At 40.6% G+C, this 26,527-nt stretch overlaps 1 protein-coding gene across 3 annotated transcripts in view; it reads right to left on the bottom strand.

The window, feature by feature from the left end:
* Utrn (utrophin) overlaps positions 1-26,527 on the bottom strand; it is a 425,153-nt gene that overhangs the window by 220,004 nt on the left and 178,622 nt on the right. For all 3 annotated transcript variants that reach the window (XM_042693071.1, XM_042692992.1, XM_042693156.1), the window contains 11 exons: positions 25,475-25,666; positions 24,019-24,191; positions 20,361-20,511; positions 18,959-19,134; positions 17,422-17,557; positions 15,940-16,089; positions 12,412-12,487; positions 9,460-9,674; positions 5,972-6,089; positions 3,301-3,506; positions 1,067-1,221 (listed from right to left, as the gene is read on the bottom strand). In XM_042693071.1, the coding sequence (XP_042549005.1) occupies positions 1,067-1,221; positions 3,301-3,506; positions 5,972-6,089; positions 9,460-9,674; positions 12,412-12,487; positions 15,940-16,089; positions 17,422-17,557; positions 18,959-19,134; positions 20,361-20,511; positions 24,019-24,191; positions 25,475-25,666 (1,748 nt within the window). The remainder of the gene's footprint in view (positions 1-1,066; positions 1,222-3,300; positions 3,507-5,971; positions 6,090-9,459; positions 9,675-12,411; positions 12,488-15,939; positions 16,090-17,421; positions 17,558-18,958; positions 19,135-20,360; positions 20,512-24,018; positions 24,192-25,474; positions 25,667-26,527) is intronic.

Here is a 26,527-nt window from a genome sequence, read left to right as displayed (position 1 = left end):
CAGCCCAGGCAAATTACTAGAAGACCCTACCTGTAGCAAATAAACTAGGCTTGGAAAAAATTCTAGTAAGCAAAGTAAGCCAGACCCAAAGAAACACAGGCTGTATGGTTTCCCTCATTTGTAATAACTAGAATATGTCTAGGATATTCTTAGCAGAGGATCACAATGTAACAAATAAACTAGGAACATGACTCAAATGGTAGAGCACTCGCCTAGCAAGTGTGAGGCCGGTCATTCAATCCTCAGGACTGAAAAGAAAAAGAAAAAATAGATTCTAACTCATAATAACACCAAGTAATATAGAACATTCTTTCATGTCAAGTTGTACTTAAATGCCAGACTATATCACCAGGAGTTATAAAGTTTTCTGATATTGTCAGCTTTACTCATTATGAAATAAGTAATCACTACAAAATTAGTAATCATATTATCCAAAGGTGTCTCTAAATACGTGGGTTCCTTACAAGAGTACTACAAAATCTATTCCAGATAATACTACAAGCCTCAAGAAAACTAAAATACATAATATTCAAGGGAAAAAGTTCATAACAGAAATTCAAGTATATATTGTAGAAACAGACATTGTAGCCAAGTGCTGGTGACTAATGCTGGGAGTCCTACCTACTCAGGAGGCTCAGGTCTGAGGATCGTGTTTCAAAATCATCCCAGGCAAGAAAATCCATGAGACTCTTACCTCCAATTAACCTTCAAAAAGCTAGAAGTGGAGCTGTGGCTCAAGTGATAGAGCACTAGCCTTGAGCAAAAATAGCTCAAGGACAGCTCCCAGTCTCTGAGTTCAAGCCCCAGGACAGAGATGCACGCACGCACGCACATGCACACACACACACACACACACACACACACACACACACACACACACACACACACACACACACACACACAATTCTACACTAAGTTTGGTATTACTGAGTCAGTGTATCACAGTAGAGAATTTTTTTAAGTTAAACTTCTAGCAGTCACTCACTTGGCCTGCTTCTAAAGAAAGCCAAAGCAATCAAACCCTGAACCTGAAGATAGTCATTTACTGGCAAGGCCTGCAGGTTACCTTTGTTTTAGATTGATCCACGATGTTTTCAAGTACTCGGTGGTTTCTTTCACATTCCTTGTGTCATCGCTTCCATATTCTTCTAGCAGCTTCTGCAGTACATTATCAAACGCCATGACAATGCCATCCCCGGGACCCAGCTCTTGAAGCAACAGCTAAGACAGAAGTTGAGAAACATTTGTTAGACCCGGAGAATTCCCTAGCAACAAATATTACCTCACCACTGAGACACTTAGGACATTTTTACAGGTTTCACACCCAGATGTCCCAAAGGGGAGGGGGGACATTAGAGGAAAAATTCTGGTATATAAGCTCAACCCAAAATAATTCTAGAAGCAAAAAGGAAAAATGTCTTAAGAATCAGATTCACAGCAGATGACATTTAAGAAATGATCATTCCCTCAAAATCCATGTGTCATTCTATCCCTCCTGCTACACTTCTGACTCGTACGGACCATGTGTGTCCAACAGCAATGCACAGACAGCTCCTCTGCATGTGATGACTGGCACAGTGGCAGAATCTGTCTCTCATCTCCATCACGGAACGTGTTCACGAAGTCCACCGCATGGATGGGCAGGTAGCATACAAGGCACCATTATGCCAGGGCTGATTGTGCCCAGAGGTTCTGGTCTCTTCACTATACCTTTCTACTCCTTTTAGGTATCCAGTCTAATACCACCTAATCTAACTGACATTTGAATGCCTTATCATGCTTTTCATAGCAACCAAGAGGAAAGAACCCAGCCTAAGATCTCAGAAAGAAAGAGTCACATTGTTCACTAGAACACAATACTCTTCCTTTAGTACCTGTGGAACAGTGATTTCCGGATTCTTCTTCCACTGACACCAAACTCCCCAGATGCTCAAGTGCCACGTAGAAATGATGCAGCACTTGCATATAATCTAGACCCAACGTCATATAACTTTTAAACATCTCTAGGATGCTACAGAAATAGTTGCCATGCTATATTTTTTAAATGGAGTAATAATATAAAAATGTTCTAAAGTCTGTGTATGTTTAGAACAAACACCATCATCCATAAACCTATGGATGATGGGCTATGGGTAACTTTATGGTACATGAAATATGACTGATTAAATCTGTGCATGCTGATTCCAAGGACCAACTTATTCTGAACATAGGGATGGAACCATCATATCTTTTAACTTCAATTCCCCTAATGATGTGTCCAGAACCTTCATTCCTCTTGAGTCATTTGGTGGAAACAATCAACAGGTATCATAAACACAAAACAACTCAGATCCAGTAGATCTGGCTACTTGGGAACTTTGCAAAGTACACATCTGTGAAGAATAAAAGCGTATTTTCCAGATAAAGATTTTGTTTCCCATATATCCCTTATTAAAATATTCCTCATAAATGTATATGTTCATATTAAGCTACCTGAAGGGCAAATAAAGTGTTACACCAAAATATAATATCCCAATCACACCTTCAAGAGTATTTTCTAAGACTACAGAGAAAAACTGGAATAACACTTTGGAAATACTTTAAGTGTTCAATATCACCAACTCTACAAGTGATCACAAAAAGATACCTAATATTGATAAAATAGTGTGCTTACAAAGGAATTAAAAGGAAGTAAAGTTGGGCACTAGCGGCTCAAATCTGCAATCCCTAGCTGCTCAAAAGGCTAAGAACTGAGATCACAGTTTGAAGCTAACCTAGGTAAGAAACTTCATGAGACTCTTAACCCAAATGAACCATCAAAAATCTGGAAGCAGATGTGTGGCTCAAGTGGTAGAACAACAAACAGCCTTGAGCGAAAAACCTAAAGAACAGTGCCCAGGTCCTGAATTCAAGTACCAGCACAAAAAGATAAGATAGATAGACAGACAAACGGACAAAAGAACTAACTTATTACCTGACTTACAACTGCACCTCAGATGAAAATCCCAGGAAATTTTGTAAATATAAAATAACCTTTAGGGTAGAGGTTTTAAGTATGAGACTAACTGAGGTTTCTGATAATCCCAAAAATGTTCTCTTTCTAGATGTTGGTTCATGGGGAGGGTGTGATTCCATTTATAAAAATGCATCCTTTCTCCTTGTTTTACCTCCAGAAATTTCTCAAGAAACATTCTTGATCAATTTCTTTACAAGAATCTCAGTACAAAAACATCATGACAAGGTCCAGTTAACCAAGGAAAGAAAAGAATTATGTCCCATAAAATGCTGTTGCCCCCAAAAGCACTGGCTGCTGCGTCTTACTTGACTGTCAGCAAGCTGCTTGGTGAGCGGCTCCCTGCGGGCCTGCTGGAGCATGTAGAGCCGCGCCTCGTATCTTCTCAGCAGCTCCTCCGTCTCTTCCCTGTGGTCGTCCCACCGAAGGCTGTCCACGGCCATGTCCTCCAGCTGCCGCCGCCGCAGCTCCACCCCGTGCTGCGTGCTGTCCCACTGGCTCTGCACTGTCTCCACTGCAGGGAAAAGAATTCCCCAAAGTGACTCTCAGGATAGGGAGAGATACCTGATCCTGAATGCATCATAAATCAATCTACAAATAGAGAGAACGGGGATCGATCAAGTCTACCTTAGCAATTCTGAGTACATGCCCACTACGCTAGAGAGAAGATATGCTCCTTTTTGAGATAGGGTCTCACTCCGTAATCCAGGCTGACTTTGAACTCAGTATCCTCCAGTTAAGAGGCTTTTCCATTTAATAGGTAGTAATGAGGACCATGTACTTGCTAAACAGGGGAGGAAATGGAAAGAAAGGAAAGGAAGGAAGGAAGGAAGGAAGGAAGGAAGGAAGGAAGGAAGGAAGGAAGGAAGGAAGGAAGGAAGGAAGGGAGGGAGGGAGGGAGGGAGGGAGGGAGGGAGGGAGGGAGGGAGGGAGGGAAAGAAAGAAAAGAAAGGAAGGAAAGGAAGGAAGGAAGGAAGGAAGGAAAGAAGGAAGGAAGGAAGGAAGGAAGGAAGGAAGGAAGGAAGGAAGGAAGGAAGGAAGGAAGGAAGGAAGGAAGGGAAAGAAAGAGGGAGGGAGGAACGAAGGGAGGGAGGGAAGGAAGAAGGGAGGGAGGGAGGGAGGGAAGAAGGGAGGGAGGGACGGAGGGAGAGAGGGAGGTAGGGAAGGAAGGAAGGAAGGAAGGAAGGAAGGAAGGAAGGAAGGAAGGAAGGAAGGAAGGAAGGAAGGAAGGAAGGGATCATTAAATGGGAAGAGAGAAATATTCAAGAAAAGAAAACCCTTATAAAAAACAAACCTTAAAATGAGTTCTGATGAAACAATGGGGCAAACAGAAAAAGAAGACATCAGATGACAGTAGCATGGAATTTAAGTTTGTACAATGTGAAGGTTTTGTAAAGTTTGGTGCCATTAACAAAAGAAGTCCCTAGCCGAGGGAAGGAAAATAGGGTCACTCCAAAGCCTGCTAGTAGGCATGATTAATCACTGTCCATTAACCAAAAAAAAAAAAAGAGGGAGAAGGAAGGAGAGAATGTCTTTTTTAGGGGAAAAAAAATCAGCCCGAGAATCACCCAACGAGAAAATGTCCTTGGCTACTCAATCTCCCAGGGTAACCTCCCAGCCACCACATTTATTTGGAAAGCAAAGCACACCTATCATTGCAAAGACTTGACTTTCTCCCCTTAGGGCAGATTTGACTTCATTCTCCCAGCTTACATTGTCCTACCTGTATGTGTTAAGTATCTAATTCCAATGGGGCTCTTCGGGAGGCCCAAGGGCCAGAAAGTGAATACCATGCAAAGGACAGAAATCTAAGGGTGGTAGAGTCTACAATAAAGTTATGGGGAGGAAGTCTAGAGCATGAACTAAAGATAGAAAACATGGTCCACTGGGGACAGAAGTGGGGGGAAGACTTCACAAAGTAGGGGAGATGACATTTTAGATGCTGAGTAGAATTTCACCTGGGGAGAAAAGGCCAAAGCAGGGACCAGGAAATGTCAGGCCATGTAAAAAACAAACAAACAAAAAGTATATATAGCACAGAATAGCTCCCAATGGGGCCAAGGGCAACAGAGGGGGTGGAAATTAAAGCCGACCGCAACAGTCCCCAAATGCCATTCTTAGGGAATGAAACTTTATTCTCAATATCACACAGATTCAGAGTGGTGATGAACTCATATGCGAAGTCCAAACTGGGCTCTTCATTCGCTGTATCTTGTATTATTATTTTGTTGTTGCTTAATTCCCATGTCTCACTGATGTAGCCCCAAATCAGTGCAACTCACATAGGCATACACAAGCAAGTGTGAATGAATTTTTGAGGTGAGCTAGGGCATGATGGCACCTGGGTTTAGTGAAGAGAATGCAGTGTCAGAAGGATTCACATTCTATAGGTTTCTCTAAATCCTGTTGCTCTGGTTCCTTTAAAAGAAATCCTAAGCCAGGTACCACTGGCTCACACCACTGGTTCATGCTAGCTACTGAGATCTTAGGATCATGATTGGAAGCCAGCTTGGGAAGGAACGTTCATAAGACTCTTATCTACAATTAGCCTGCAAAAAGCCAGAAGCGGAGGTATGGCACAAAGGACAGAGTGCTTAGCTAGGAGCAAGAAAGCTAACAGACAGTACCCAGGCCTTAGTTCAAGTCCCAGTGCTGTGGCACACACTCCACATACTCACACATACAGACACTCAAACTTCTAGTTTAAGAGGAAAAAAAAACTCCAACATGTAAATAATTGCTTCAAAGTACCATTAATATCTTAGGACTGACTGTAAGAAATATTTAAGAATTTGTAAGGAAATTGTGACAATGGTTACAAACAGTAAAATACAAGAAGAGAAAACTATTGTTTATAAGAATACCAAATATCAAGACTAATTTCTAATTTGCTGAGTCTTTGAAAGTGTATGTATGTTTGGGAAAAGCGGATGATGGTGCCTATCTTTTTAAACAATGACAATTTTTTTAAAAACTTACATTTTTCTGTGATGGCAGTTCTCAGATCTGAACTAGAAGCTTTGTTTTTCAAATTCTGTGCCAATGTGAAGACATAATCGAGCTGAGGATGGCGCTGTTCTAAGTCAGCCTTTGTGATCTGGGAAGAGAAATGGTAAGGAAGGAAGGTCACTTTGCTCGAGGATGATAAACCTCACAATGCCAAGCAGGTCTGCTCACATCAGTGTTATTGTTTTCCTCAAAGTGCCATAGAAAGGGTACCTGGGTTGGACTACAAGTCTTGAGTTCAAATTTCAGTCCTTTTCATTAACCACCTGAACTAGGTACCTTTCAGTTAAAAGACTGTTCCTTCTGCCTAGTATGGTAGTACACACCTGTAACCCCCAATACTAGGGTAGATGAGGTTGGAGGATGCAGAATTTGAGGGCAATCTGGAATACAGAGCAACACCCTGATTCAAACCAACAAAGCCACTGTGTTTGAAAATGCTCTAGAAACATCAGCAGTCATCAGTACCACTGCCAGGTGTATCTGTTCTGTATCTCATATAACAAATGCTGTATCACTTACACAGAAGGAAACATGCCGATTTGAGTAACTGTGAATTAAATTATCTTAGACAGGAAACTGATGTTTCTTCTACATGGCTTGTGTCTCTTAGTATTGATGGGGGGGAGGTGTTAATTTCAGGAAAACCAAGTGTTGGAATAATAGAATTTATAGATAGCCAGAAAAATTAGAAAAGACAATTGACAATAAATACAAGTCAGTAAAGGCTGGTATACTGAGGGTAGGAGTCCACTGATACAATTCCTCTGAACAACTAACAAAATGAATACCAGGAAGCTGAAGTGTGTGTGTGTGTGTGTGTGTGTGTGTGTGTGTGTGTGTGTGTGTGTGTGTGTGTGTGTGTGTGTGTGTGTAGGGGGGAAGGGGGGGGCGGGGAGGGGATGCAACAAGACACAAATGAATGGGGAAAAGTAGGCAAACACAATCATTATACTCAATGTTTGTTCTGTGTAAATTGAACTATGTATAACTTAAGGATAGAGATGGGAGGGGAAAAGATTGGGGAGAATGATCTGAAAAGGGTAACATTGATTAAGGTGCATCGTACTAAGCTGGTGCTGGTGGCTCATGCCTGTAATCCTAGCTACTCAGGAGGCTGAGACCTGAGGATCCCATTTCAAAGCCAGCTGGGGCAGGAAAGTCCTTGAGACTCTTATCTCCAATAAATGACTCAGAAAAGGCCAGAAGTGGGGCTCAGGCTCAAGTGGTAGAGCACTAGCCTTGAGCACAAAATGGTGTCCAGACCCTAAATTCAAGCTCCCAGGACCAGCAAAAAAAAAAAAAAGGATGTGTTGTACTCATAACCTGTCTTCTGGAACTGAAACCCTATTGTACAACTACTTAAGAAAAATAAGTATTTAAAAATAAAAATAAATAAATAAATACATAAACACAACTCAGGTGTTTTTCCCAGCTCGTTCCCCTGAGAAATCCACTGATTCTGTACATTTCAGTCACACCCCCAGTAACAAGCAATATTCCTAAAGGTGTTCCTCACTGCTCTACTCCTGATGGAGGAGCACCTTTCTGTTCCCTCCCTTCCCGATGGCACAAGGATCCCCTCTAAACAATAAATCTACACCTAACTCACTCCAAAGCCCTCTCACACCCATGCCTCCTCTTTCTTAACTCCTCTGATTGCGAAGCCATCTTCCCAGCCCCTCAGAAACAACTCTGCTCCTTGATGTAAGCAGCTCCTGCCTCCAATCCATCCGCGGCTCCTTACGAAAGCAAAGCACTCTTATCACCAGTTCCCAGCCGCAATTCAGAAAAGAAAAAGAAATAAGAGAGGAGAAAGAGGCCGACGGTCCCAACTGCACACAGACCAAATCTACAGGACTGCGCATGACCTGAAGGCTGCTGAACCTGAGCTTCCTGTCTCATTCTCCCTCTCTCCGCCCCCCGCCCACTTCTTCACTCCAACACAGACCCCAGCCTTCCCATCTGAGTCTTTATTATAGTGTTTACGAGCTATGCCATGCATTCTTTCCTGAAGTTGAAATCTGATAGCTGAGAGCGGAATGGTGGGGGGAGATGTCATTACACTCGATGCACACACGTGAAAATGGAAGCAGGTAATTCGAGGGGATGGATGGGTGGGGATGGAGAGACTCAAGAGAATGAGAGAAGGAGGGACTTTGATCAAGATGCCTTTACTCCTAGACTGCCCTGTTGAATTGACACCCCATCGTAAAATGACTTAATCCCACAGCCCGCTTCTATCATTCATGCTGGCTAGTCTCACAGGTAGCCTGTACCGCTCTGTGGCTTTGATTAGACCCAGTCTTGCCACAGAAGCGTATCCCCTTAGCCCGTTCACTGCCCCACCTTCTTCAAGTTCAGGCTTATCACTAATAGGGGAATCATAAGAGCACCTACCTCATGAGACACTTAAAGAAGCAAGTGCAGCAAAATATGCAAAAAGCCTAAGATTACTGACATTAAGCATTTATAAGTCAGTCTTAAGCACTGTGATCTTACTGCACATTTCTATCCAAAACATTCTTTTCAGTAATCCTCTACAACACAAAGCCCAGAAGGTAGCACACACTAAAAAGAAAAAACAATTCTCAAAGTGTCTTTGTCTCTTTTGCTTTCTTTGGGGGGCTGGGGGAGGGGGCACGGTACTAGGGTTTGCGCTCAAGGCACAGACACTATCCCTTAGGTTTTTGCTCAAGGCTGGTGCTCTATCACTTGAGCCACAGCTCCACTTGTAGCTTTTTGGTGATTAATTTCTTGCCTGAGCTGGCTTTGAACTGTGACCGTCCCCCCCCCCCCCATCTCAACCTCCTGAGTACTAGGATTATAGGAATGAGCCACAGGTGCCCATCCTTTACAAATATAGTGGACAGTATATGCACAGCAATAAAATGACTCTAGTATAGTCTCATCTCTAAAGTCAGAAATGAAATAAGCTCATTGTGAAACCTTAAGTTGAAACAATACTTTGGGAAATGATCCTATATCACTTCAAACATTAAATGTGGCATCAGCTTGTATGTATACAAATATCTTCAATTTTAAAAGTATACTGAGTCTTTAGCTTTAGTTAGTAAACTTGATCCTATGAATTCAGGAAAAGTCACTCTCTGAGAGTTTAGTGAAAGAGTTCTGAGGCTTGAACTCAGGGCCAAGGCACTATCCACTATCCCTGAGCTTTTTTGCTCAAGGTTGGTGCTCTACCACTTAAGCCACACCTCCACTTCTGGCTTTTTCCTAGTTTGTTGGAGTCTTACAGACTTTCCCACCTGTTCTGGCTTTGCACTGGGCTCCTTAGATTTCAGCCTCCTTGTACCTAAGAACCCAGGTATGAACCACTGGTGCCCAGCAAATAAACTTTTTTTAAAAACCTTTTTGTCCCAGAGTTTAGTATAAACAAGGTCATCTGACCAGGTCTGTGGGGTGGTGGTGGTATGAAAGCCTTGACTCTCAGCACCTACTTTCATCCGGGAAACTGTCTTATTAATCTCCTCCACATCCCCAACAGTGACAATGTTGGACTTCAGCATCTGGTCAATCAATACCAGCCAGTCTGCTAGTTCTGTGATGGTTTTATCCAGATCAGCAGGAACCGAGATGTCCGGGGCTCGATAAGACTGCACAGGGATGTCTGAAGCGGATGATACTAGCGCCACCTTTTGGACATTAGAATGAACTGAAATAAAAAAGTCAATTGGGAATAAGTCAACAAGGATACAATTATGGTGGTGTAAGGTGATATGCAGATGTGTGTGCTTGAGTAAAATCTAGCTTGGTCAAAAAAATTTGTACGAATTTATTTTTTCTTTTCATATTTAAAAATCCAATAATATCCACTTCTTTTGTAGCCATAAAGCCAATTCACACAACTCACAGATAACTGAGAAAAAAAAATAAAACTATAGAAATTATAACTACCAGAAAACTAAAAGCATTATTTTATTTGGTCAAGATGTTTTGCTTAAGTTAAACTGATTCATGATTATCTATTCCTCGCTTAACCTCATGATATGAGCATATTTTATTAAGAAATGCTAAAGTAAGGGCTGGGCAGGTGGCTCAGTGGTAGAGTGCTTGCCTTGCATGCACGAGGCCCTGGGTTCGATTCCTCAGCACCATATGAGCAAAAAGAAAAAAGCTGGAAGTGGCGCTGTGGCTCAAGTGGTAGAGCACTAGCCTTGAGCTGAAGAACTGAGGGACAGCGCCCAGGCCCAGAGTTCAGGCCCCACAACCGGACCAAAAAAAAAAAAAAGGAAAAGAAATGCTAAAGTAAATACCTACGTAATACTCCAGTCATCTATTCACTATTTATTACTTAACTCTTTCCTCCAGCTGGATATAAGTATTACTCCTAAAATGTATTCTTTTCTCTTTCACTTTTTTTGTGTGTGCCAGTTCTGGGACTTGAACTCAGGGCCTGAGCACTCTCTCTAAGCTTTTGTACTCAAGGATAGCTTTCTATGACATGAGCCACGACTCCACATATGGAATTTTTTTTTAATTGAGATAGGAGTTTCACAAACTTTCCTGCCGGGGCTGGCTTTGAACCATGACCCCAGATCTCAACATCTTGAGTAGCTAGGATCATAGGGGCCAGCCTAAAATTTATTCTTTATAAAGGAATTTGTGCCAGGTACTGGTATTAGACCCAATAGCAACACAAAAAAAAAAACACCTTTACATAAACCTTTTCCATAGTGTTGAAAACTACAGATACATCCAGGTAGGGCATGCTGATTGTTGGGAGGAGAAGCGAAGGAGGAGAGACTGCCTGATGAGTAAGAACAGCCACTTCAGAATAACAGATGTTATTTCTGATCTAGATAGAGTCAGTAGTACTAAATGAGAGAATAATTTAAAGTCTTTAATTTGGTTACTTAATACAGTGTGTGTGTGTGTGTGTGTGTGCGCATGTGCGCACACACACACAGGTATACATGGCAGTCCTAGGGCTGCCCGTGTCTGGGTACTGTTCGTGAGCTTTTGTGCTCAAAGCTAGAGTATTACCACTTGATCCACAGCTCCACTTTTGACTTAACTGGAGGTAAGTCTTATGGACTTTGTTCCCTGGGCTGACTTCAAACTATGATGCTCAGATCTCAGCCTCCTGAGTAGCTAGGATTATGAGTGTTAGCCCTAACACCTGGCCTTAAACCAACTTAAAAGAATATTAAAATATTGTATAGGAAGGGAGAAGATACACTAAGATTGACATCCAGTCTCAGATCTGTCCCAGAGATGATTACAGTGTGAATAATGAACTACACATGTAATGAAAGGTATAGATTTCTTGCCAACTTTTTATAGTTCATAGATTCAAATTTTCTCTGCTCTTTTGCTATCATGATATTATGAAAATAAGAAAACCTGTTGCTGGTTTTATAAAATGCATCCAATCTCTTCTTTGCAGTTAAAATTGGATTTGAGAGCAGCAACTGTCCATAAGTCAAGTGCTTTGAATATGAACAGAAAACCAATCTGGCCTCAGTTCTCTCTTGTGCAAGGTATTGGCAAAGGTAAGTAATACAGAACAGACACTTGGCTCTCAGTAAGCTTGAAATGTCTGAAAAATTTTGAATCTGTCATTTAGCACTTTCTGAACTCCTCAGAGACAGAGGAGGGTTGAAATAAAAAAAGAAAAGGAAGGAAGAGACATAAGGACGAAGCAGCAATGGACGAGGAGACAGCAGGTGGAAAGGAGAAAGTAGGAGAAGAGCCGGGGATGAAGATGGAGGCTTAAGTTTAAGAGGAATCTGCAGCCGTGGCTAGCCCTGGGTTACGGTTAGCTGGGGTTAGCCCATCTAAGGTTCTACCTGGGGACTCAGCAGAAAGCAAGCACACAGGTGGCATGCTCAACAGGGACTAGGGTGCTGGGCCCTTCATTTCATTAGCACAGTAGTGAAGGAGAAAACAGAGATGGTGAGAAAACGGTTTCTTTTTCTCCACAACTAAAGGAACAGTATCTACCAGTGTATGGTTTCCCTAGGAGGCAAGATCTTTCTAAACGTTTGCATCCTGCCTCCAAGAACTTCCAAAGTCTAACCCTTTTATTTTCAGGCACGATGAGCGCCCACCATCAGGCCAAATACCTGTTGACATGGCAGGTTATACTGATGACATCGGAGGCTGCACACACACCCATTCGATTCCTTCCAGATTCCCTCCCTTCCTTCAGCAGGACCCGTGGCCTGCTGCCTGTCTCATCCAGACAAAGATGGAGTGTCACCACGAGAGCAAACACCTTGCCAGTGAGGTCTGCACTATGTAAAGATGTTCCTTTCCAATTACTGAAGGATAGTAATAAATCACAATCGCACGCTGCTTTTCAATAATTTCTCTGGCTTATATACGAGACTCATATGATCATTTTTTTCCTATGACGATAATCTGTGAAGGAATGAATGGTATCTTACCAGCAATCCTTGTCTGAGAGACAGAGCAGGGCTCCGGGAGGGGAGGCTTCCGAAGGCCAGGAACTTCTCTGCACATCTACAGCATCAGAACAGAGTCGGGGGGGGGGGGGGGGGGAGATGCTCTGTAAATAAACATGATTGCACTTCTCCCAAAGACAGGTGTTCTTCTCAGTAAGCGTGCTGCCGCTTGCTTTCCTTCGCCCAACACCTCAGCTTCAATGAGCACCTTCCTTCCCACTGCGGACTGGCTCCATGGTTCAGCGGCTGAGACACTATTTCACATGCCTGCTCGCCCCCACCCCCCAATGCCATTAATACTCTGCAAACCTGACTTCTCTCCCTATTTCTCTAAATTTCCGTCAATAGCTCCTTTTTCTTTGTTCATCCATCAAATACTAGCGTTCCACAGGATAGCTTTGTTTTCTGACCTTGGAATGTTTCCCCAAGTCCTACTTTCCAATGGTGTCATTTACCTTGGGGTAACTAGAATGTGCCTAGAAATCTACAAGTAAACACATTGAATGACTAAAATAACTAACACTGGGACATGATAAATTATATAGGAACCTACTCATTCACCTACAGAGGCCAAAGAAGGCTGTGCATAGGAGTGGTGGACAAAGGCTCAGTAGCTCTGGACAGATGATCATAGAAAATAATAGTCTGTGAAATGAACACCAAGAAAAGGAAGCAAGAGACATTCTTTAGTTGCCATTGTTGCTGTTTTAGTTTTCTTTTCCTTTCGTCTCGTTAGTTTGTATTTGGGAGGGGAAGGGACGTCCCATAAAAGGGAGAACAAGGATGAACAAAGACAACAACAATACTCACTAGACACTCTGTGGAAAATGAACTGGCTATTTTATGGAAGGGATTCGGAGGGAAAGACTGGGAGAGAAGAATGGGAGACGTTATTATACGGATTTGTACCTGATTCATGTAACTATAACCCGTCTGCATATCAACCACACAATTAAAAAGAAAAAGAAAAGGACTCCCAATCACATATACTCAGTTCACCTTTCTCTGTTGATGGGATGTGTAGAGATGCCAAATCAGAATTCCTTGTCTCTATTTTCCCTGAATTCCCTTTTGTGAACTTTTCTCAAGCCTCCAGCCCATCTTTCTATAACTGCTCTTAGGACTGACCCACACATCTCTGCAGTGTGGCTACAGGGTCTTTCTTCTGCTTCAACCATCAGTAGCTCCCTATTATCCTCAAAGCTATAGATTCTTGTCAAAATGAGGCTTCAATTCCAGGAGCTCCAGGCCTGGGAGACTGTGAGGATCTGGACCCTAAAGGTATTGCTCAACTCAACATATACTGAACTACTTCCAAGAGCCAGATGGACCGTGCGCACTGCTTCCTCTAGACCCTTTCCCACACTGCCTCTTCTCCCTACAATGCTCTTTCCTTCCGTCTTTACCTGACCCATACCTAGGCATCCCTTAAAAATCAGCCTGGAATAAATGAAATGCCCAGATTAGTATTTCTCAATATGTACATGGAGCACAACAAGCAAACTCAATTCTTCAGTGGGAATGAATAGTCTATGCAATAGTCTATGCAATGATGTTACCTAACCCAGTGCCCCCAAACTTGACCGCTTCACCATTTTCTGTACAACAGCCACTGACATCCTTTGTGTTAAATAAATAGGTTAGCTCTGGTAGAACCCAGCCAAACTCAATCTGTGGAGTAACACAGACACATCTGTCTGTAGAGAGCAGCAGCAGATGAAGTCAGTGGTAACGAGAGGCCAGGCCATGAGGGGCCATATAAATCACAGTAAGGACTTCGGCTTTTCCTCCGAATGAGATGGAAAATCATTAGGGGACTATTCCAAGGAGTTTCCGGAGCTAGATTCTGTTTTCATAAACCTCTGTGGCAGCTCTGTTGAGAACAGACCAACAAAGGGCAAAGAGGAAGCAGGGAAGAGCAGGAGGAGGCATCCGCAGTTATCAAGACAAAAGGTGATGGTAGCCTGACATCAGTGGTTTCAGGGCTACTTAAGATGTGGTCACATTTACAATACACTTCAGACTTAAGAAAAATGGAAGGAATTCTACAGGAAACAATATCAATCATTTCCAAAATGCTGCTCTATTTACTTGACCACATGTAATCATCTAGGCATCCACAAACTAAACCATCCATCAAGCAGATGGGAGAAGACAATGTCAGGGACTTGGAAGCATTGCTGCTGGTTTGGACTGTTTGGGGAAGGGTTCTTTTTAAGATAATTCATACATAAACCTTAAGATGGACTTCTGACAATACGTCCCACTCAGAGAGAGAGCTGGATCTAAATATATGTGTGTGTATACAATCACACACACACACATATATACCCACACATATACATATGTACTATTTATATATATGTGTGTATATATATATATATATATTATAAGAGTCTGGATAACCTCCTTTGATTGTTTGAGAGAAGTTCTCCTACACAACCTAGGCTGGCTCCAAACTTCAGATCCTCCTGTCTCAGCCTCCCAAGAGCTGGGGGACAGGCATACTTACACACGTAACATACATCCACATGGATAAGTTGGAAAAAAAAGAGAAAACAAATGACATGAGATTCATGCAAATGGAAGCCAAGGGCAGAGCCACTGCTATTCACTGCCCCACAAAGACCTCAAGCTTTGACACAGAATGGACTAGAAGGCTAAATAAAAAATAAACCTGTAACTTCATCTACCTTCTACCATTCAGACTGAAAACAACAACAAAGTAATCGCTTGAAGGAAAGGTTGACATCTTAGTCTAAACTAATGGTGTCATGACATTGCACTGGACCCTATAAGCATCTTATGAAGTGACAAATGCCAGTGAAAATAAACATGTGTGTGAAGCATCACATAAAATTTTGGGAAACCATTCTGTGGTGTTTATTTTCAGAATATAAGTACAGGCATTTTGTTGCCTAATACCAATGTACATTCATCATTTATTTAATGTATTAAATAATATAGAAATCCTTTATCCTGAAGAATTCTATTGAAACTAAAAAGCATTCTTCAACTTCTCTTTGTCTCTATAAAAGATGAAAAGAAGAATTGTAAACATCATCAATAAGCATTAGTTTAAAAAAAGAAGAAGAATTAAGCCAGACACCAGTGATTTACACCTGTAATCCTAGCTACTCAGGAGGCTGAGATCTGAGGATCACAGTTAATAACCAACCTGGGCAGAAAAAGTCCTTGAGAATCTTATCTCTAATTAACCACTACAAAAGCTGGAGGTAGAGCTGTGACTTAAGTGTTAGAGCACTACTCATGAGCACTACCCAGGGACAGTGCCCAGGCTCTGAGTTCAAGCCCTAAGAATGGCACAAAAATAAACATATAAATGAATAACTTATTAATTAATTAATAAATTAGCAAAAAACAAATGGGCATTAGTAAAGTGAGCCCATCTTTGGATAGACTTAAAGGTAAATAACAGCAAGATCACACTTGTTTGATCATGAAATAGCTAAATAAGGGAAATATGGTAGAGGAAGTCTATCTGCTCACCTTGTTCCACGTGGTGTTTATGGTTCTTAGGCTTTCTGAAAGTTTCTCTCTTTCATGTAAACTCAGACTTTGATCTGAGAGCATCTCCAATTCTGCTCTGTTCAGCCATTTGAGCTTTTCTGCTTGTGCTTCCAACTCTTGGGTTAATTCCTTAAAAAGAGGTCAAGAAGACAGGTGTAATTAGATGGCTATTCTCCAGGGGAAAGCTGAAGCAGTAGACCAGGAAACTCTTGGGAAGGAACACCTTGAAATGTGAACCTTTAGCTTCTTAAATGGAAAATAAACTTGCAAGAAGTCTGAATGAATGTTAACAAAGGAAATGACAGGGTCTGAACGCAGTGACTAAAACGTGTTCTCCTATGCAAGAGCTGTCTCTCAAGAAGATAATATTACTATATATTATAGAATATTTAATACATTAACATTCAGTTCTTAACTCCATCTTGCTACCACCATTTAAACCCTCCTCAAATTATTTTTAAAAAAGGAACATCTTTAAAAAGGACACTAGACATTACATTTTGAGAAGAAAACTTAAAGAACCCTTTTCTCATAATATTTTCATCATTACTAGAAGTTCTTTTCCCCAAATAGCTCAAATATAGTCCTTCAGAAACCAAATCTCTTTTCAAAATAAGTATTTTTCTCATGCAAACTTTTATTTTTATTTATTTATTTATTTTGGCCAGGGCTAGGGCTTAAACTCAGGGCCTCTTACTCAGCTTTTTGGCTCAGGCTGGTACTCTACCTCTTAAACCACACCTCCATTTCCTGCCTTTTGACTGTTTATTGGCGAGAAAGGCCTAGGGGAGCGGGGGCTGCCTAGGCTGGCTTCAACCCTTGATCCTCAGACCTCAGCCTCTTGAGTAGCTAGGATTACAAGCATGAGCTACAAGTGGCTGACCACAACTTGTTGTTAAAATAAAGATGAAAGCTTATTATTCTCCTTGTTCCACAGTTACTCAATATTACAAAAAAATACAAATACAGATATAAGCTTTATAAATATTTAGATATAACTACGTACGTGAATGCATTTTGTAGACTGCATACTTTCCTAGTTATAAGCTATTCTTGGTTGAAAAAACCTCATTACTAGAACCATGATTGTAAGCCTATAGGAAACTCTACCACGCTCAGTTTGTCTGCAAAACTCAACTTTTATAATTAATAGTTCTCTAAATTTAAATGCAAAAACTATACTTCCCAGTCTTACTATAATCTATAACTGTTAAATTAATTTAAATCAGCTTAAAAATAAAGCTCTGCTCTAATACTGAGACCATCATGACAAGTATTTATTTTTAATGTGAATAGAACTTTATCTCTGGAAGACCAAAATGAACTGCTCTTTAAACAAAACAAAAAAATCTTCTTTCAAGTTTCTTTTCCTTTTCTTCTTCAGTCTTGCAATATTCTATTCTCAAGTGAACTCTTCTTGTATCAGAAAGCACTGGAAAATGAGATAAACTGGCCACTTACTGCTAATTCTGCCAAGTTTGCTTCTGCCTCAGTGGCTGACTTCTTTTGCATGGTATTGTCAGCCTTGTTTACCCAGCAAATCATCTCGTCCATCTTCATCCTGTATTCCATCACCTGCTGACTTTCTTTTTTCAGCCTAAAAGAATGGATTGTGGAAAAGCATTAAGAGAAATTATATACTGACGCAGAGCATTACATATTTGTTTGGGAAACCCTAATTAAATAGCCCCCCCCAATAATAGCTTATAATTACAACTAATATTAATAGTAACATAAATATTTTCTTACTAAAGATTTGTAAGTACCATATTCCTAAGTAATTATGAAAATAAGTTAAATTTTTTCTTACATAAGTTTATCTTCTCATCATAAAAGTTATAGAGGAATGTGCCAGATTCCATTGGCTCACCCCGTAACCCCAGCTACTCTCGAAGCTGAGATCTGAGGATTGCAGTTCAAAGCCAGTCCAGAAAGTCTATGAGACTCTTATCTACAATTAAATATCAAAAAGTGCCAGAAGTAGAGCTGTTGCTCAACTGGTAGAGCACTAGCCTTGAACAGATAAAGCTGAGAGAGTGGTCAGGCCTTGACTTCAGGCCCCAAAACCAGCACCAAAATTTTTTTAAAGTTATATACAAATTTAAGTAAAAATTGAACTTAAAATTGTATATAATTTAATAAAAATTTTCATTAATAATAACATATTTCTAATATAGAGAAACAAATTTACTACTATGTAAAACAATAGAACTTATTTTGGGGGTTTTTGTTTGTCTTTAATTTTGCGCTGGTACTGGGACTTGAACTCTCAGGGCCATGGTACTGTCCTTGAGATTTTGTACTCCAAGACTAGTGTTCTACCATGTGAGCCACAGCTCCACTTCCAGCTTTTTGGTTGTTAATTAGAGTAAGAGGCTCAGGGCTTTCCTGCCCAGGCTATCTTCAAACCACAGTCCACAGATCTCAGCCTCCTGAGTAGCTAGGATTATAGGCATGAGCCACCAACACCTGGCCTGACAAGAAGGTTGTTTGAGATGAAAAAGTGTCCTTATCTAAAATAAGGAAACACATGTAGTTATCTTTGAGTACTGCATGACATAAAAAGGCATCATTATAGGGCAAATTCCCACATCAAATGGTGAATACTGCTCTACTATAGTTACAAGTCAAAAAGTATTAGTGAGGCAAGGCACTAAACTAAAAAAATTACAAGTAGAAAGAACAAGACAAGAAAAAGTGTATAAATTTTATTAGTTCATTATCATGAGTATTATATTTGAATTAAAGATGACACTAATGATAAAAACAAATCTAGCCAGGTACTAGTGGCTCATGCTGTAATCCTAGCTAGTCAAGAGACTTGAGATCTAAGGATCAACATTCAAAGCCAGCCTGGGCAGACAAGAAGAAGAAAGGAGAAGCAAAGAGGAAGAAAGGAAAGGAGGAGAAGGAGAAGGAGAGGAGAAGAGGGAGGAGAAAGAAAGTTTCCCAGAAATCTGTTCATCTCTCTACCCAAAGAACATGGCTGAAGTATCACCTTGGCTGCCGGCCCTTCACTTCTGCAAGGATGGAGTTCCAACAGCGGTTCACGGTCGCCACCTTGTCCTGCAGGAAGCTTCCCTTCCCAGGGGAGGATGTCTGCACAAAGCTGTCCCAGATGCGGTTTATGGCTGCCAGGCTGTGCTGGTGGCTGCTGATGCCCTCCTCCAGGTCCTGTTACAGACAGCACACACACCAGGCTTCATTCCCACTACCCAGTTATGGTGTGCTTTCATGATAATCCCACCCAAAATGGAGGTGTTACAGAAACGAATTCCCAGAAGAATCTTTTCATGTCCACAAAACATTTCCAAGCAACCTAATTACATTTCAAGGAACATGGGAAAAGAAGTCTTTCTTGAAATGGAACTCACTCTCATGAGTGTCATCAGGCAAAAACTGTGAAATAAGACAGCTTAATAACATAAAACAAATATCAGCTGTTCATAGCCAAGTAGGTACATCAATCACATTTGATTAAAGGGAACTGCTCATCCTCTTCCAAAACAAATGCTCTTCCAAACAAATGCTTAAAATAAGCACAACAACAACAAAACACAAAAGCAAACAAAATCATTTACTACCCTATACTTTTATGACCTGCCATATCTAAATACACCTCCCTGTGCATCTTCTGACATTGCTACACTGTACTGCCAATTTCTAATCTAACAGCTTACAAGGGTATTTTAAAGTCAAATTTAAACATTTATTGGTAACTGCCAAAACGTAACTTTTTTTAAAAAAATCTCAACATGTTGATAAGAAAAAAAGGATTCTTTTTAAAGCTCATGAATCTTCTAGAGAAAACAGACTGTATAGCTTAGTAAAAGGAAATATTTTAACAATGGAAAAATTGAAATTTTGTTTGATGTCTACCATTATTCCTAAAGACCCACTATTTTGAGAACTGATTTTGCTATTATATTACAGTTTCTCAAGATGGAGAAAGAATCACAGAAGCAGCTGCCCTTCTGTAGTTCCAGAATAATTTACACGTACGATAACTCAAGCATGCAAAGGAAAATGAGATGCCTGTCTATTTAGGGACAGAAAACAAGGTAAGCTATGCATGGATTTTCCTATTTTCGAGTACAGAATTTTGCTAATGTCATTCTAAAAATAATTTTTTCCAAAAAGAATATTGTTTTCTCAGCAAATTTTATCTCAAATTTTCATTAAAAGGGGGGGCAGGAAGAGAGAGAGAGAGAACTTTAAAATGCTGATTATAAATAGTACATGAGAGGGTTTTTTTTTTCCTTTAAATTTTGACACTGGAAACTAGAATAGGGGCACAAAGTCAAAATCATTCATGAACAAATGAATGAATTTGGTTCCTCCTGAAGTCTGCCTCTCCAGCCCAAGCTGGCACCATGAAGCCATGGCGGCCATCTCTTCACCTGCTGATGCACCCGGGCTTTCTCCAGGTCCAGGCTGCCATCCGGAGCGTAAGTCTCAGCCAGTAACTCCTCAGCCTCCCGTATCCAGACCGTGAGGTCAGAGATGTGGCAATGGAACCGTTTCCAGTCGTCTATGGCCCTGTCAAAATAGCTAGAGGACAAGAAACAAGATCAAATAGGTTTGTCAACGTTGTAGAACTGACTAGGAATATTTTTTTTCTTAAAAAACAGTTCAAGTCTTATTAACACCCAAGATCCCGAGATGAGCAAATTCAGAACTCACTGCTCTACAAGACCAATTTTCACAGTGGGTCCCAGACAAGTATTCCTCTTTGGGAAACACACATCATGCATCATGCCAAGAGAGAAAAGCACTCTACACAATCCCAGCCTTCATATGTATAACACACACACACGTGCACGCGCGCGCAGCCTAAATGCTATGTAATACAAAATATGATCAATTATTCCATTCCCTTACATTACTACAATGCTAAGAAACTTGATTTTAAAGTAACAAAGCCCAAAGGCTGAAAGACTTCAAAAACATTTTTATATACCATTCCCTCTATGTAATGAACTGAATCCCTTCCCACAAAAATTCAGCTGTGAAAGGCCAAACCCCCTGGGTAGCTGGGTGATATTTCCACAGATGACTTTTAAAAAGGTAATTAGGTGAGGTCCCAGTGGCTCACACCTGTAATCTTAGCTACTCAGGAGGCTGAGATCTGAGGATCACGGTTCAAAGCAGTCCAGGGTAGGAAAAGTCGGTGAGACTCTTATCTCCAATTAACCAGAAGTGGTGCTGTGACTCAAGTTGTAGAGCACTTGCCTTGAACTGAAGAGCACAGGGACAGCACCCAGGCCCAGAGTTCAAGCCCCACGACCAACAACAACAAAAAAAAGGTAATTAAAATCCAATGAAGTCATGAGGATGAGTTCCAAATCAGAAAGATGAGGGAACCTTTTAGGCAAAAGGAGGGAGAAAGATCAGAGATATTGTTTTCCTGGAAAGATAGAGGAACACAGGGGCCATCTAAGTAACAGTAAAAAAAAAAAAAAAAAAAAAAAAGCCTCTACCCCTGCTTCATTTCCAGCATCCAGAAGCATGAGAAAATGAAGGCCAGGCTGGAAGCCCATACACCTTTGTATGGTAAGCAATGCGAATGAATACAATTTAGGTCATGACTGATCTCCAGTGTTCTGAGTGCAGCAAGGATAGAAGAAGAGAGAAGTATACGCAAAGCACAAAAAGAGAAATAGGACAAAGAGTGACTGAGATTTCAAAGAAGAAATAAAACTCCAGAATACCTAAAGAAAGTTAAAAAAAAGAAAAGCTTTGCTGGATTAGGACTCTTAAGAAATGTCCTCCTATTTTGTTGTTGCTGTTGTTATTGTTGTTGTTTAGGGTGATAAGAGTTAAGAGAGAATTAAAAGAGCTCTCTGAAATTTGAACATCGTTAATAAAATTCATGAAATTAAATTTTCTATATGTCAAGAACATCCTTGCCAAAATTAAAGTGTACATAAAAAGCTATGAACACATATGCAATAAAGTCTGAAATAGTTATTATTCTTAATGAAAAAGGTTTTGCAAACATAAGTAGTAATACTGTGATTTTTAAAATGTGAAAATCTGTCAGGCACTGGTAGTTCCCACCTATAATTCTCTCTACTCAGGAGGCTAAGATTTGAGATCCCAGTTCAAAGCCAGCCCAAGCAAAAAAGTCCATGAGACTCTTATCTCCAATTAAAAACACCAAAAAGCCCAAAGTGGAGCTGTGGCCCAAGTGATAGAATGATAGAGCTTGAGCAACAAAAGGTTAGAAAACCACATCCAGACCTCGAGTTCAAGACCCAGGAGTGGCACACAAAAGAACTACCAAACTGCAGCAAATAAATAATTTGAAGTATTCAGTCTCACTGATTAATTTTTTTAAAAAAAGCAAAATAAAACAGATGTAGGCTGGGTGCAGAGGCTCACACCTGAAATCCTAGCTATTTGGGAGACAGATCCAAAGAATCATAGTTCAAGGCCACCCTGGGGCAAAAAGCTCAACCAAATCCATCTCAGCGATGCCATGTGCCTGTGATCCCAGCTGTGTGGAAAGCCGTAGATAAGAGGACAGTCACCTGAGGCCAAACATGGGCATGATACCAGACCCTACCTGAAAAATAACTCAAGCAAAAAAGGCCTGGGAGTGAAATTCAAAATACAAAGCACCTATCTAGCCAAGTTAAAGGCTCTGAGTTCAAACCCTAATACTTCAGAGAAAGGGAGAGAGGAAGGAGGAAGGAGAGGGGAAAGAGGAAGGAGAGGGGGAAGAGCGGAGATATAATTTATCACTATATAAGTACCTCGGGTCTAAAAGCATACTAATCCTTTCAAGGACAGAGTTCAAAATGGCCACTTTCAAATACTACTGGAAAGAGTTCAGAAGCAATTTCATGATGCAATCTGCAGCCTTAAAATATTATATGTTTTTTAAGAAAATTACCTTCGTCCCCAATAACCAAGTCTAACAAGACAGAAGCATGGATCAATTAATCTCTAAAGGGACAAAGAAATTCCTAAAACCTACCCAAAGAATTAAAGGCTAGCTCTTGAAATGATTGGACAGTACTGTGAAATATAGAGCCTGTTTCTGTTTTTAAATAATATGATGACTAATTTTTCTACCTATGAAGTTTTCCAAAGTATGGATCTAGGTTAAATCTCCTCTTACACAGTGTTTTTTATTAGGTTATTTCATATTTTATTTCTTCCATATTCACAGCTCCCGGCAAAAATCTTAACCAGTTTTTCATTCTGCCCGTTCCACAGTTCAAATTCTGGAAGGCTCAGACATAGTCTATTAACTAGAAAGTTATTAATAAGGATCTGATTATGAATGGATTCCAATTACATGTAGTTAACCCTGTTCTTCATCCACATAAATCAAGTATGGGGAAAATGACCATTAATGAAAATCCTGTTTAAATTTTTAAGAAACAGACACAAGTGAGGCCCTAAAACTTAGGGCACTCCCACATTATTAAGATATTATGTCGTAGACCAGGAACCAATGACTCACATCTGTAATCCTAACAACTCAAGAAGCTGAGATTTGAGGATCACCATTCAACGCCAGTGTGGGGAGAAATATCCGTAAGTTACTTATCTCTAGCTAACCAGCAAAAAACCAGAAATGGAGCTGTGGGTCGAGTAGTAGAGCACCAGCCTTGAGCAAAAACGCTAAGAGAGCTGGGTGCCGGTAGCTCACACCTGTAATCCTTGCATACTCAGGAGGCTAAAGTCTGAGGATCACAGTTCAAAGCCAGCTCGAGCAGGAAAGTCCACGAGACTCTTATCTCCAGTAAACCACCAGAAAACTGGAAGTGGCACAGTGACTCAAGTGGTACAGCACTTGCCTTGAGCTGAAAAGCGCAGGGACAGCGCCCAGGCCCAGAGTTCAAGCCCCACAACCCACAAAAAAAAAAAAACAACTAAGAGAGCGAACGCCAGTACTGGCACTATATATTCTCCTTCTTAACCAATGATATAACAAAGATATGCACTAGATTTTTCAGCTATCTTAATGCACACTGTACTTGTCCATGCCCCCTAGACTTGTTGGCATAGTTTTGAAAATAAACTATGACTTGGATTCACACATACCTTCTACGATCATTGTACATTCTATTGACTTTGTCCCATTTTGCATTCAGCTGTGAGAGCAAATCCCTGATCTGGATGGCTTCGGGTCCAGAGGCTTCTAGAATCACATCAGGCTGCTTTTCATGAATGACTGCAATCTGCTCTCCAAGTTTGTCCAACCGATCTTTGATATTCTAAGAACACATTGTCACACATTAACAAAATCCAGCGAAGTGAAAAGAATAGAATCACAGAGAGCCAACAATTGCTATTGCTTTAAATCCACTTAAAATAACAATGGAAAACAATTATAATTACTCAAGAAAACTGCAAATGTTTCTGTATAATCTTGACCAAACTGTGAGAGTCCTGTAATACTACTACTTGCAGAGAAAGAAAAATCTTCACCGATGTTCCAAGTGGCTTTTAGACAAGATAAACAAAAAGCTTTGATAACAACTGGGAGAGAGAGAGAGGAAAGGGGTGACACTGTCTAAAAAGAAATGTATTCTTTACCTGACTTATGTAACTGAAACCCCTTTGTACATCACCTTTATAATAACAATTTAAAAATCAAATTAAAAATAAAAAAAGCTCCAGGGGCTGGGAAGGTGGCCCAGTGGTAGAGCGCTTGCCTTGCATGCATGAGGCCATGGGTTCAATTCCTCAGTATCACATAAGCAGAAAAAGCCGAAATGGCGCTGTGGCTCAAGTGGTAGAGCACTACCTTGAGCTGAAGAGCTGAGGAACAGCACCCAGGCCCAGAGTTCAGGCCCCACGACTAACCAAAAAAAAGAAAGAAAAGAAAAGAAAAGAAAAAAAAAAGCTCCAATAACAATCAGTGAAGGTAGTTGGGTGTCACAGCATACACGTGTAATCCCAGCAACTTGGGAGGCTAAGACAGAAGGATCAGGAATTCAAAGGCAGCCTAAGCAACACAGTGAGATTGTATCTTAAAACAAATGAATAAATAGTCTATTGTTTCAAATAATTAATAATTTTGCATACATAAAGTCCTATACTCATTTTTTGTTTTGTTGTGTTTTTCTAATCCTGGGGTTTGAACTCAGTGCCTAGACATTGTCCCTGAGTTTCTTCTGCTTAAGGACAGCACTCTACCACTTGAGACACAGCGCCACTTCCAGCTTTTTCTGAGCAGTTTATTGGAGATAAGAGTCTCACAGACTTTTTCTGCCCAGGCTGGCTCTGAACTGTGATCCTCAGTTCTCAGCCTCCTGAGTGGCTAGGATTACAGGCGTGAGCCACCAGCACTTGGCCTATACCCACTTTTTTTTTTAATTAAGAAAAATTGTTATATTTCATTGATGAATATAGGAAAGTTGTACTACTCAAATATACAAATGGTGACTTGAACATTCAATGATATAGACGTAAGTAAGTAAACAGAGTAACACACTCCTCACTTTGCTTCTCTATTGAAACTATGGCTATTTCAATGCAGTTGCTAGAGATTTACCTTCAGACAGTCTTCCTGAAGAGAGTAGTCCTCACACACAGCCATGTTCAGCTCTGGAACTCTCAGCAGCAATTCAACATCGTCAACTGTATGCAAGACTTTGTTAACTTCAGCCAGATAATCAGTAGGAAGAGATGATGATTTAATTCCAGAAGCAGGTTGACTTGTTTTCCTCTGTTGAGCATGAGTTGCCTATAAAAGAAATTTTTATTCAAACTAATTCACCTCTGTGTGTGTTTGTGTGTGTTCATATGCATGCACATATACACTGGTTCTAAGGCTTGAACTCAGGGCCTGAACACTATCCCTGAGCTTTTTTGCTCAAGACTAGCATTCTACCACTGGAGCCATAGTTCCACTTTTGGCTTTTTGCTGGCTTATTGGAGATAAGAGTCTCACAGGCTTTACTGCCTGGACTTCAAACTGCTTCAGACTGGCTTCAAACTACAACCCTCAGATCTGTTTCCTCAGTAGCTAGGATTACAGGCATGAGCCACCAGCACCTAGCTAATGTACCTACTTTTAAAGAAAGATCACTACAATTAATTATATCAAATAAAGAACAAAAGGATTTTGTAAAGGCATTCAGGACCATGGACCCAAAGTTTTTTAATCTTAATTATGCTTTTCTTTTCATTTTAATCTGTATTTCTACAGAAATTCGTAACACTCTCTAAGTTTCATCTGCACGCTGGGGTTAGCCATTTAATATTCAAAAGGTTTTTCCTTAAAAATTTTGTCATTTAAAGTCATTTAGCAAGCCAGAAATAATCACCCTTTCCAAGAATTGTTGAAGAAATGAGAACAGGCTAAAAATGGTGAAGTTCTACCATTTTAGGATCATCATTACTTCACTGTTTTTAAAATAGCCAATTAGATCAAATAGTTGTGGGCTTCACCGCTGAAAACCTAAGTTAAATGCGTTATTGAAATGTAACAAGCTGCAGGGGGGATCCATGGTACGATGGAAGCTGAAGCAAAGGCTCACTAGAACTTACAGTCCAAGATCAGTCCGGTCAACCTAGAGCAACCCCCCCTCCCCCCATCTCCAAA

Source organism: Dipodomys spectabilis, unplaced genomic scaffold (genome assembly GCF_019054845.1).
Source record: "Dipodomys spectabilis isolate Male_0828 unplaced genomic scaffold, ASM1905484v1 ptg000001l, whole genome shotgun sequence".
Classification (NCBI taxonomy): Eukaryota; Metazoa; Chordata; class Mammalia; order Rodentia; family Heteromyidae; genus Dipodomys; species Dipodomys spectabilis.
Note: the sequence above shows the minus strand (reverse complement) of the source record. Positions and strands in the feature narration are given on the sequence as shown.